This window comes from Nycticebus coucang, chromosome 16, assembly GCF_027406575.1.
Source record: "Nycticebus coucang isolate mNycCou1 chromosome 16, mNycCou1.pri, whole genome shotgun sequence".
Classification (NCBI taxonomy): Eukaryota; Metazoa; Chordata; class Mammalia; order Primates; family Lorisidae; genus Nycticebus; species Nycticebus coucang.
In genome coordinates, this window is record NC_069795.1 from 46,635,026 (window position 1) to 46,647,513 (window position 12,488).

The following is a 12,488-nucleotide window of genomic DNA, read 5'->3' on the forward strand; positions in this document are numbered from 1 at the left end:
ACATTAAAACTAACCTTTAATATAAAACCAGCACATTGTACCCCATAATTGCATTAATGTACACAGCTATGATTTAATTAAAAAAAAAAAAAAACCTTTAAGAAACTATTGCTTACTGAGTTTTGGTGTACTATGAATAATGACTACCTGTAATCATCTGCAAAAACTATTAAAATATATTAAAATGTTAAAAATTTTAATTACCTATCTGGTAAAGTTAGATATCTCCTTATATTTCAACCCAAACCTACTAGAACAGACTGAACGAAGAAACAAAGAGTCCAGCTGCCCTCTATAAAGCTCTATATTAAAAGTTTGCAAAAATATAAAAAAACCTTTCTTCTCCTATGTTTCCTACAATACATTATCATGTTAACTTGTACTGAGTTCATGATTGCTAGTTTTAAGTGAATTAACAAATGTCTTAAAATTCTGTTTCAACATCCAACATGACTAATAACAATAGACATAACCCACAAAAGCAAAAGCTCTTTGGCGTCTTCAATAATTTTTAAGAATGTAAAACTCTAAGACCAGAGTTTGAGAACAACCACGGGAGACAAAGAAGGAAACTGGGGTTTCAGATCGGAAAGACTCCATAAACTGGGGTTAGGGGTAGCTAAGTTGAATAGGGAAAGTAGAAACAGTAAGTGGGGTGAGAGTGGGAGGAGGCAGTGGAGTGCTCCGCTTTGCACATGCTGAGCGTTTGTAGTACCCGCCCCGGGAAGACCAGCCTCCAACTGGAAACACCCACAGGGAACGTGAGAGGAAGAGAGGAGCTAAGAACCCTGATCTGTGACTTACTTTCATAAGGACAGTAGTTGGAACCAGGAAGTTTGCTCCATTTGATGAAAGAATCAAAAGTGAGCAGAACTTGGGATTCATTCATTTTTAAGGTGTGGAAGGAAAAAGTAGAAAGTAGAAAGTAGGAAAGAGAAAAGAAAGAAAAAAATCCAAAGGACGATAATAACTAGACTAGCACCGAGTAACAGGAAGCAAAGCACTGTGTGTGTGGTTGGTTTTATCAAATATGAAAAGCTGTCAAGTTCAGCATTTGATGTGAATTCTCCCATTTCATGCTCATAGTGACCTTTGGAAAGTAGTATTAGTCCTTGCATTTTGTTGATGAGGAAGATGATTCTGGACTCTTGACAATTCCCCTTGGTTCTGGATTTGGAGAGGATGCTTAATAATGTCACGTTTTGGAGAAGGTGAAGGGAGGGGAAGAGCTGAAAAAAGGCAAGTGGGAAAGGTGAAAAGGTGTTCATTGGGAACTTCTAGAGAATTGGTGGCACAGCATTTGGGACTAGTGACTTTAAGCAGAGGACAAAGTATCTTTTGAAGAAAGATGAGAGTGGTAGGGAGCAAAGCCTGAGAGGATAGCCATGTTATAGGAACACTACTGTTCTCCTTATTTAAAAAACATGGGGGTGAGGGACTCTTCTGATTTGCATATCATTTTGCATAAATCTGCATGGCAATTTCCTAACCCTAAGAAGTCAGATGTAGATATAAGAAGCACAGAATTTCAGTGACTTAAATGTATTTCAGTATTCTCTATTCACTCCCAAACTGCCATGGAGTCATTACCGTTGTCATTTTTACAGTGTAAGAGCAGAGATCAACTTCAGGAATCTGAATGAAAATCATGTTCATAAACCTTTATAAACCGAGTGCCTTTCTCATCCTGTCTCAAGGGCCAGAAATGTGTCCTCGGTCTCCTGTTTGGGTCTGTGCTGCTGCACTGCAGTGCTGAGGTCAGGGCACAAATGCTTGGATGTAAAGCAACGGTCACAATAATTGAATTATTCATTCAGATTGTATTTTTTCTCGAAGATATTTAAGCCTCAAATACTTGTAGATTGAAGCTTTTAATAGGGGAAAGAGGTGAACAAATTATTAATATTAATAATTTATGTCTTTCAAATGATCTTTTGAAGTATGCATGTAATTTGTGAGCATTAACTTAGGAACCACCCTTTCTAGAATGAATTGTGAGATAATTACAATAATTGTGAACCGCTTATACCAATCTTCTCTCTGTAGAGAGCATCACAAATGAAAGAGCAAAATCAGATGAAGTGAGGGAGCTCTGCTCTGACCAGCCAGGAAAACAAGTGGGGTTATCTCTTGGGTTCTCATTTAGGAATATGTCATCGAAGTGCTTAGCTTGGCATCGTCCACTTTGTAAGGATTCAATAACTGCTAAGTGGGTGTGAACTGGTCCACATAAATCAATGTGTGTGACAGGAATATAATATGCTAGATGGAGTAGATAATCACTCTGTGTGGTGACTTAATGTGGCTGCCAATGTCCCTCCAACTAAAAGCATTTGCCAACTGACCTACCGCAGTACCTAAAATTCCATTGTGGTAGATTCTAAGGTTGGCTTCTGGGTTAAGCCCTAATTTGTAATTAGCACTCACGTTTCCAAATTCAAGCATGCCCCACCCCACCACCCACCCACCAAACTAATTTATTATTAAGACACCAACAATATCATGTGGATTTGTTTGAAGCTTCTTCCTTCAGTGATGTAAGGGTTTCTCATGCAAGGCTAAGTGGACTTGGATAATGCACAGGAAATTTCCTTGAAATGGAAAAGATACATTTTTAAAATGAGCCTGTTCATGCTTCATAATCTCTCTCTCTTTCCTTACTACCTTCCAGCTGTGGGTCAGCCAGCATAGTCTTCATCCCTAAAGTCTGTGTTCCCAAGGAAAGAGCTCAATCATGATTTTTCCTTGAACCTGTCAAGATAATGATTTAAACTGAATGTGCATCCCTAACTTTCCCTGCTGAACCACCACTCTCTTTTCTTTCCCATGTACCAAGCATTTTTATTTACCTCCCTTGACCTTCTCCCTTGTTAACATTTTACAAAGGTGGGAAAGGATTTACCCAGGGAAACTCTTGCAGGAACAGCTCTTCGGTCAATCCAAAATGAAACCCAGGAAAGCATCACCATCAGCATGGCTGGGAAATAGGTTTGCAGCACAAAGAAGAAAATATGCCTCCTTAGCACAAAGTTGATGAAAAGCCTATTGTACCAACCTATGAGAAAAAGCAAAGTTTTTAGTAGAACAAGATTCCTCTTGCAAACACTACACTTAGTGACACAACATGCTTCTTTAGAGTCCAAGCTCTTAGGAGACATGGAACTTGACATACTCATCTCTGCTTGGCCAGGTCTTACCCTTCATCAATGTTTGTTCAACCAACTGAACTGCAGGCTGCTTAATTATTTGGCTCAAAGATCCCTGTAACTTGCATGCCTGCAGTTTAGGGATGAATAGTAATTACATTCTGTGGGATGGCCTCTAAAGACCTTTCTCCACAATATTTTGTGTTTGCAGTGTTTCTGCAAGAGGGAAACTTTAATATATGACTGATGTCTGCATGAAATAGCCAATCAACCATTTATTAGCAACAAATGAATAAAAGCATTTTATGTGAAGGGAAATATTCACAGTAGGTAGTAGGTCATTGGATTTCAGTCTGGGATTGAGACAGTCAAAGGAGAAGGGGAAGAGTACCTATAAACTATTTTTATTATTTTAAACTTAAAGTTTTTTTGGCACCATAATTTGTAGATTTGATAAATCTACAAAAAGGTAACCAAATAATGATGTTCCTTTGTATCTGCTGGACTAAATAAACTCATGTTGGTCATGGTGGTGACTCGCGCTGATTAGGAGCACCAGTCGTAGTCACATTCACAATGATGACAAGGAAGCTTCAAGCCGCATTTTCAGACCATTTACTGGACTTCTCTGAGGGCCGTTCTGTAGCAAGCAGAAGACCACGTTACATAGAATACCTTGCCCATGGTTTTCATTTTTCTGTTTCATGCATTTCTAATAACTGAGATGTCAATATTAGCAATTTTTACTAAAATAATGAACAATGAAATAAATAAATATGAAAATAAATTTTGTTTAATCTTATCTTTACTTAAGAAGTGGTAAAATTACTTTTTTTATAATAAATACTACCTATTTTGAGATAAAATAATACAAAGCAGGGACTTCAGGTTAAGAATTATAAAATAAAATCAGAGGTATTGCAAAGGTACAGAACCCTTCTACTAGTCTCAGGAGTAATTTCTTAAAAACCCAAGGTGGCAAACCTATTAGATGGATCAGATAAATGCTCTATCATCTTGGCCTAAGGAATACACCTAGCCAACCCACACTAAATTAGCAGACTCTGCTCGGAGCTTCCTATTCTCAGTTAAGTGCTCACTCCCTTTTCTTCCTTACCTGGTTCTGAGGTTTTGGGGATGTGGCAGGTAGAGAGGAGTAACCACAAAGAACAGTGCTGCTCTGTCTCCTGGTTCCTCAGGGAGGGAAGACTAAGGGTGGTGGTGTGATTAAAGGTACAGATCAGAAGGCCTCCCTTTACCTACCAGGGAAGGTGGTACTGTCTTGGGAAGATGTGGAGCCCTCAATTTGAGCAGATATTAGAAATAAAGAGTCTGATTCTGTTTTTTGATGTTTGACTGCTGATATCTCTTAAGCCCCACTTCCTCTTCTTTTTCTGCCACACATCTACACACGCTAATAAATAAGGCTGGCTCTCCCTCTTTTGTCACCTGGGAGATGTTCAATCCATGCAAGTCCTGCCCCACTAAAGGGAATCTTCACTCTTTTTACACCACAAAAACCCAGGCCAGTCACCCCTTCTTTTTCACTCAAACCATTTCAGACCTCCTTGGGAGCCTGCCCCATGCTCTCTAGAAAGCTTCATTATGTGAATAATAAACTTCTTTATACCTTTTTTTCATGGGGAAGGCATCATTTTGGGCATCAGAATAAAATTTGGGTAGAGGAGGGTCCGTCTGCCTCCATTAGGAGAGGAATTAATAAAAGAGAGACAGGGATTGGAGAATTGGCCTTTGGGGAAATGCAGGAGAGAGGCAGAACTGGGGACTTGGTCCCCAGACAAAACTGAAGAAGGTTTTTACACCTAGTCTGTCACCTTCAATGTCCGCTCGATATGAAAGCCTCCATCTGCATTGAAAGAAATCAGGATCACATTGTTGTTGAAAATGGTGATGACCAAAGCCACTAACTAATATTTATTAACCATCTACATGCAGTAGATAGTTATTTGTGGCAGATAATAGACTAACTTATTTATATGTATTAAATCATGGATCCTATGAGATAGAGGGTATTATGAAATCTATTTAAAGATAAGGAAATTGAGAGAGAAATCAAGCATCTTGTTCAAGTTACATTGCTAATAAATTCTAGGATCAGGGTTTGAACTTATGCAATCTTTCTCTAGTACTTATACTTTTAGCCATTAGATCATGCTGTGATAAAGAATAATTATTCAATTCATCCCTTAGTGGTAAGAGTCATTCCTTTTTTCTTTTTATATCAGTACATGATTTTGAGGAGTACTGGCAGAGCTGAGGGGGCAGAGCCCTCACCTGCTTCTTGATATTGCTGTGGTAGTGATGGTTTCTGAATAGTGGCAATGGTAGTGGGGAAGGTGATGCCAAGAAAAAAAAAATGACAGTATTGTTCAACTATAAAATGGAAATTAAGGTTCTATAACTAAACTTCTCACTCTTATAATAATAAAAAAATAAAACATTAAAAGAAATCAGAGCTAGATGTATGGTTTTTCTGTAAAGCTGATTTGGGAGTGCTGGTGGTTATGATTGGTAGCTGTAATGAAAGGAATGAAGAAAAAACATTGAAAATTATTTCTGATGAAGCTAATATAGTTTAAAGGGATGCTAATCTGAGAAAGACACTTCAGTTTGATTGACAAGAGACCATGTTTAATAACTCATGATTAATATAAGGCAAAACTATCACATACTTATGAACTAAAATAAATTTTCAAATAAGATCTTTGTGAAGCCTATGGAATGGCTAAATGGACTCAGGTATGATTATTAATTTGGTATGTGAATACAACTCCCCAAATGCTTTATTCTTGCATTTTTCCTATTCTTAGAGCACATTTTAATCTTTCTCATTAAAAGATGTATATAATGTGACAAGTTCAAAAATGCTGAAATAAAATTGAAAATCTCTGTAATCTATACTCATTTCTCAGAGGCATCTTTTGTTAATATTTCTCAACTCTTATACATTAATAAGTACGTATATCTCACAAATACACATACATGAACACACATATATATGAATCCTTTATACTTACATGTATGAATCCTTTATAGTTATACATATAAATAATAATTTTTTCAATAAAAATATGGGATTATATTTTATATATTTTATAAGTTTAAAAAATGTTAATTTATTTTAGATAACTCTGCATCTCATGCTGTACAAAATATGTTCGCTTGAACCTAATTCTATGTTTTCCCCTTTTTTATTAAGAAACAAGATATTATTTCTTAAAAATGTAACTACACTTGAATATTAAGGATTTGTAGTTCATTTTTAAACACTTAAAATCATCTTTTTGAGAGTAAGTTTTTCCATATTAGTATTCTATTTGGCTTTAGAGAGACTCTAAAATGTGACTAGCAAAAATCAACTAGAGTTAGAACCGGGTAGTAGGGCTGAAAAGGCCGACAAGCACAAGTAAAAAGTTAGTGGGGCCAGTGCAATGACTTATGAGTGAAGTTAGAATTTAGAAGTGGAATTTAACTTTTTTTTTTAAGAGGATAACTGGATGTAGACTACTGGATACTTGTGCTTCAAAATTTGAAAAAATGGCATTGCCATTATTATGATGTATGTTATATATATTGTGTGCAGGAAGTAATACTTTTGGATTTCTCTGTTTCAAATGTGTCACATTGTCCTTGCATTAAACATTGCACAGTTCTAGGCATAATTTACACATGCCAGTTATTCATCATAGTTATAGTGAAATGAAAAAAACTATAAATTACACTTCATATATATCATTGTTCATTGCATCCATTCCTTTTTTTAAATATTAACTTCATTGAGTTTAGGATTAACTAAGAACATTAAAAATCCTGATAAAAACATACCTATATTTATTTATGTAGAGAAAGGCAAAGAAACAAAATAAGGAGAAGAAGGAAGAGGTGCAGAAAAATATATCAAAATAAAGAGTTTATCTCTATGAGGCAAGATTACAAAGAGTTTTTTCTTTACACTTTTCCGAGTTTTTTCACATTATCTACCATTTATTCATTTATTCAACAATTAACCTTTGAGTGTCTGCGATGAGCCAGGGGTAGATCAATGATCTAAACAAATAAATGTGTGATTTAAAACACATGATTTAAATTAATAGAATTAATTCATTTGCTGAATCCCAAGCAATACAGACAAATAATGGGGTGAAATAGAACATTTCTTCTTGTTCTAAATGGCTAAATAGCTGTTGGTCCTAGCAAGTCATTTAGCTTCTTTGTGATGTAAATCTCGGTTTCTCTCTTAAAGATATAGGCTTCTTTGGCTCCGTGCCTATAGCTCAAGTGGCTAAGGCGCCAGCCACATACACCAGAGCTGGTGGGTTCCAATCCAGCCTGGGCCTGCCAGACAACACAACAGCAAACAAAAAATAGCCAGGTGTTGTGGCAGGCACCTCTAGTCCCAGCTACTGGAGGCTGAGGCAAGAGAATCGCTTAAGCCCAGGAGTTGGAGGTTGCTGTGAGCTATGATGCCATGGCCCGCTACACAGGGCCACAGCTTGAGGCTCTGTCTAAAAAAATAAAAATAAAAAAAATACAGGATTTCAGAGGAAAACTTGATAACTATTCTCTAAGGTCTAAGGAAAGAGTGAAGAACCCTTGGGGAGAGAAGCCACCTCCATTAAAAAAGAGTAGGAAAAAGGATTCTAGCCAGGACAGCTCTGACCCTCAGGGGCAGCTGTCGGCATACTTTCTCGGCCTGAACATGGCTTCATTGAATCTGAAAAGACATTCTATATCGATTCTGCCTCAAATGACCCAGAATGGTAATATCCAGCAGGGGAATGACAGGGGGTGGGAGGCTTAGTCTTGAGGGGAGTAGAGAAGGCTACTTCTAGTCAACAGAGATCAAGTACAACATTTAAACAGTGCCCTGGATAAGTGTTGCAAACTCCGAAATGCATCTGTCATAGCAAAGAGTATATAATAGAGGTCCAATTTTGGATGGACTTTATGCTTGGAGCAATGATGCAACTATCAATTGATTCATTCATTTGATTGTTATGGAGCATCTATTATGTGCCTGGCACATTCCAAGTGCTGGGAAAGAAACGGTGAACAAAGCAGACAGAGTCCCTGCCGTCTCTCTAGTGTAGCACTCAGACAACAAAGCAGACAAATAAATACATATTTCAGGTAGTGATAAGTCCTATGAAGACACATAGAGATAAGGGATGAGGAGGAAGGAGGCTTATTTCGGACAGGATGGTTAAGGACAGCACTGTGGAGGAGCTATTTGAACCAAGTTCGGATGGACGTGAAGGAGCGGGTCTTGAGAAGATGGGCCTGGGGAGCATTCCAGGCAGAGGCCCTGCAGGCCCAAGGAGAGGAGCAAACAGTCCGGCCAGCGGGGAGGCGGGCAGGGGTGGTGGAAGGTAAGGTGAGTGGCTGAGGGCAGGGCATTCGGCAGGAAATCACGTTCAGAAGCTTGACTTCCGTCCTAAGTGTGATGGAAAAAACACTGGAGGGTTTTTAACAGGAAAAAATTGTGATCTTTGTATTTCAAAATATCGCTCTGTCTGCTGTCTTGAAACTGGAGGGGCCCAAAGTGGGCAAGACGTCACGGAGACGGTTGCGCCAGGGGGAGAGAAATGATGGATCAGAAAGGGGGAGGTGGTCGCTTGTAAAAAGCGAGGGAGGACACCATTTGCCAAATTAACACTCGTTTGAAATCAGGTTTCTTCACTGCGGGGCTCTCTCCGCACGGTCGACGCCCTACCTGTGCTGCTGTAGAAGGCGAATCCGCTGGAGGCGCTGAATTCCTCCACGAAGAACTGAGAAAGGGGAATGTGCTCTTCCGTGTTTAAGGACTGGTTTCCCTGTTTCCAGTATAGCATTAGGTCCTCCTCATTGTAGGCATCTAAAACAAGGAAATAACCGTCTTGTAACCAGAATAAGCTTCGTATAGACCATGAGGTTTATACCTCGGTTTATGTAGGTCGATAGATCCCCAGTGCCTGGTCCACTGACATGCACAAATTAAATGCTGGGAAATCTGTTTGCAAATAGACTGATCATATCCACGTCTGCGAAAAAGAGGGGGAAAAAAATAAAAGAACCTCCAAAGGTTAGACCCCGATGATTTCTTACAGTGTGGATCTTTTGTTGTGCCCACATACAGAGTTAAAACGCTCCACATTGCTGCTTCCACATCTGTGTGCGTCCTCTTAAAAGAGCGAGCCAGGCCTCAGAGCCACACCACAGCACTGCTTCCTGGGCACACGCTAACTCCAGGCCATTAGTCTCCCTTAGTTTTGCAGTTTTATTGGATAAAATTCCAATACGGGCCTCTCTTACAAGGGATTTTCTATCTAAAGTGAAACAGTGGTATAGCTAAGTTGCTAATGGATTTTGGGAGGGACATCTGTGGAGGAGACATCCACTGAGATTCCAGCATTTTAGACACATTATGAAAAATTGCGGTTAGCTTTTAAGAAGTTATATCAAAAATAGCTGAAGGGTCAATGTGATTGACAGGCAGCCAGCTGAGATGCCCTGTGACAGGGCTTTGATTCGGGGTTCTATGTCTGGAGCTGGGTTTTTCTGGGGGAATCCAAGCATATTTAATGGAGGATTGTGATTCCTCTGGGAACAGGAATTGCAGAGCTTTCCAAATGTGAAAAGTCTGTGTCAGTCTACCTAATAACATCGGCAAGAATGCACCTTCTCAGGGAGCTTGCTCTTTATAACAAATGTTCTCATCTGAGTCACAAACTATCTTCATCTTTGGCAAAGAGCCATAAAACCCACAACTGTTTTGTTTTAAGATAATGTGTCAAGATTGTAAAAGGCGTGTTAAGAGCATACATGCGAGCATGTGATGGTGTGTTCAAGTGACGCATACTCACTCCATCGGAAGTCAGACTTACAGCTTTCCAGTTCAAGAGAACAATTTTGAGTGTCAAGGGGAAACCTGCTGAAATCCATAAAGCACATGGCCGAAACCGTTATCCTATAAGATGAATGAGACAAAGAACATTGCAGATCATTTAACCATCTGGCCAAATAAGCAGGCAACAATGAAGCTTTCTTACTGTCTGCACGTTCGGTGTGCTTTCTGAGAATAATGCAAAAGAGGCATTACTGTCTTCTGTCCAAATACCCTACAAGGAAGCAAACCCAGAAGAGTGGGTGATTTGCTGAAGACACAGAATGAACAAGTGAATTCCGGCTCTCGTAATTGCTTCTGATCTCACCATTTCTGGGTTAGACCTCTCTGCATTTTCTGGCTCTAATGTCTCCAGAAAAACACACTGCAAATTGAGAAGACTCTTCAAATAGATTTAAATATTTTCTGCTTTTTGGAAGATCCAAACTTAGTTTCTAGTAATAAAGGGCTGAGAAGGCAATAAAAATCTGTAGGTAAAGGTTTTCTTCACAAGGTAGGTTTACCTGAGGAAATTCTCTTTCCAATCGTGAGGGGAAAACCTAGAACATTTTTAGTCATAGATCTATGTGCACAATGCATAATTCAACAATAAGTTTCCAGGTGCTATTAAATCAACAGGGTTGCATACTAATGAGGACTGTTTTTGCAAATTTTCTGTCCTCCTAAATTTTCCTGGCTTCAGGCAGAAGCTTTGTACTATGATCTTGTTACTTTGTACTATGATATTGTTACTCACAATAGCAGATCAGAGATTCATAAAAGGGCCCTGAGCAGGTCTGCAAAAAACAAAGGCAACCGATGCTCCCACCCATGTGCCCTTGAACTAATAAGAGGAGTGGAGCCATTTGATCTTTTATAGGCTGAATTCTGCTGTCAGTAATCATGCAGAGAAACGTCAGGCCAGGGAAGAATCTCGATGTATCAGAAAACTTATTCATTTTTGTATTCCTAATACTTCAAAGCTTCAAGGAACCTTTGAGGTCATTCAGTCCACTTCCTTTATAGCACATCTGGAGAAATTAATGAACAATGTGATTAGGTGTCTAGATGGTGTCAGAACCAATCCTGGAACCCGGTGTCCTGGATCTGGACTTGGACTGGCTCTGCTGTTGGCTGGATGAGCTTGTGCTGGCAATAATTTTGATTTCCTCCTATGTTTGAGGATCTGTGAAATCATCTTTAGGGTCCATGGTTCCCTAGAAAGACTCATAGAACCCAGCAAAGCTGCTCTACTCATGGTTACCTTTATTAGAATGAAAGGATACAGATTAAAATCAACAGTGGAAATGGAGTACAGGAGAGACCAGGAATAAGTTTTCAGTTGTCCTCTCCTAGTGGAGTTGTATGAACAGGGTTTAATTCTCTCAGCAATACTATGTGACAACACCCATGGAGGATGTCATCTAGGGAAGCTCACCCAGGTCTTGGTGTCCACCACTTTAATTGAGAGTCTTCACATAGTAATGGCTGAACACCCATCTGATTGACCTTGGTCTCCAGCCCCTCAAGAGGTCAAGTTGATATGCTTGGGTCAAGGTCTCTACCATAAATCACATAGTTAGCATAGACTATATGGCCTCAAGGCCCCCAGGGAAACAAAGACATCCTTAATAGGCTAGATATTCCTAGGGGTTAGAGGTTACCTCCCAGGAGCCAGCAAGGACCAAATTTTTTTGGAGCATGCAGATTAAGGAACACCTACTGGCTCAATGCTTGACTGGACATTACCTCACCAAAATCATTTAAAATAGTTGATCTTTTGGCAGACATTTCCATTCTGCTTTGGATTCTAAATGAGGCTTGACTCCCAGTGCTTATGAGTCTGTTACTACTGATTTAAAAGTCATGTTGAAAACAGCACCTGACTTTAATTGCATTTTTAAAAAACATTGATAGACTTTCTGAAATGAGTGGCAATGACTCTTTTGTACTGAAGTGAGCAAGATATTTTTATTTTGTTATTAATTTATTTATTTTTATTGTTAAATCATAGCTGTGTACATTAGTGCAACCAAGGGGTACAATGTGCTGGTTTCATATACAATCTGAAATGTTCTCATCAAACTGTTCAACATAGCCTTCAAGATATTTTTAATGAGAAAAATAAACAGTATTAGCTTCCTATTGCTGCTGTAACAAATTACCACAAACTTAGTGGGAAAGTTTTAGGGGGAAAATCTGTTCATTTTATAGCTCTGGTCCCCACTGACTTTTCTTGGCTTGTGGTCTCATTGCCTCGTCTGTGTATATCAAATTTTCTCTACCTTTCTATTTTAAGGATGTTTGTTATTACATTTAAGTTCCAATCAGATAATCCAGGATAATCTCTCCATTTCAAGATCCTTAACTCAACCATATCTGATTATGTCAGATATGATTTTTTTGTCATATGTGTATTACATATAAGGCAATTTTCACAGATTCCAGGGACTAGGATG

At 38.8% G+C, this 12,488-nt stretch overlaps 1 protein-coding gene across 1 annotated transcript in view; it reads right to left on the reverse strand.

The window, feature by feature from the left end:
* GABRR3 (gamma-aminobutyric acid type A receptor subunit rho3) overlaps positions 1 to 12,488 on the reverse strand; it is a 47,064-nt gene that overhangs the window by 11,567 nt on the left and 23,009 nt on the right. Inside the window, exons 5-7 of the mRNA XM_053565534.1 lie at positions 10,031 to 10,113; positions 8,881 to 9,021; positions 2,903 to 3,055 (exon numbers count right to left, since the gene is read on the reverse strand). Of these exons, the coding sequence (XP_053421509.1) occupies positions 2,903 to 3,055; positions 8,881 to 9,021; positions 10,031 to 10,113 (377 nt within the window). The remainder of the gene's footprint in view (positions 1 to 2,902; positions 3,056 to 8,880; positions 9,022 to 10,030; positions 10,114 to 12,488) is intronic.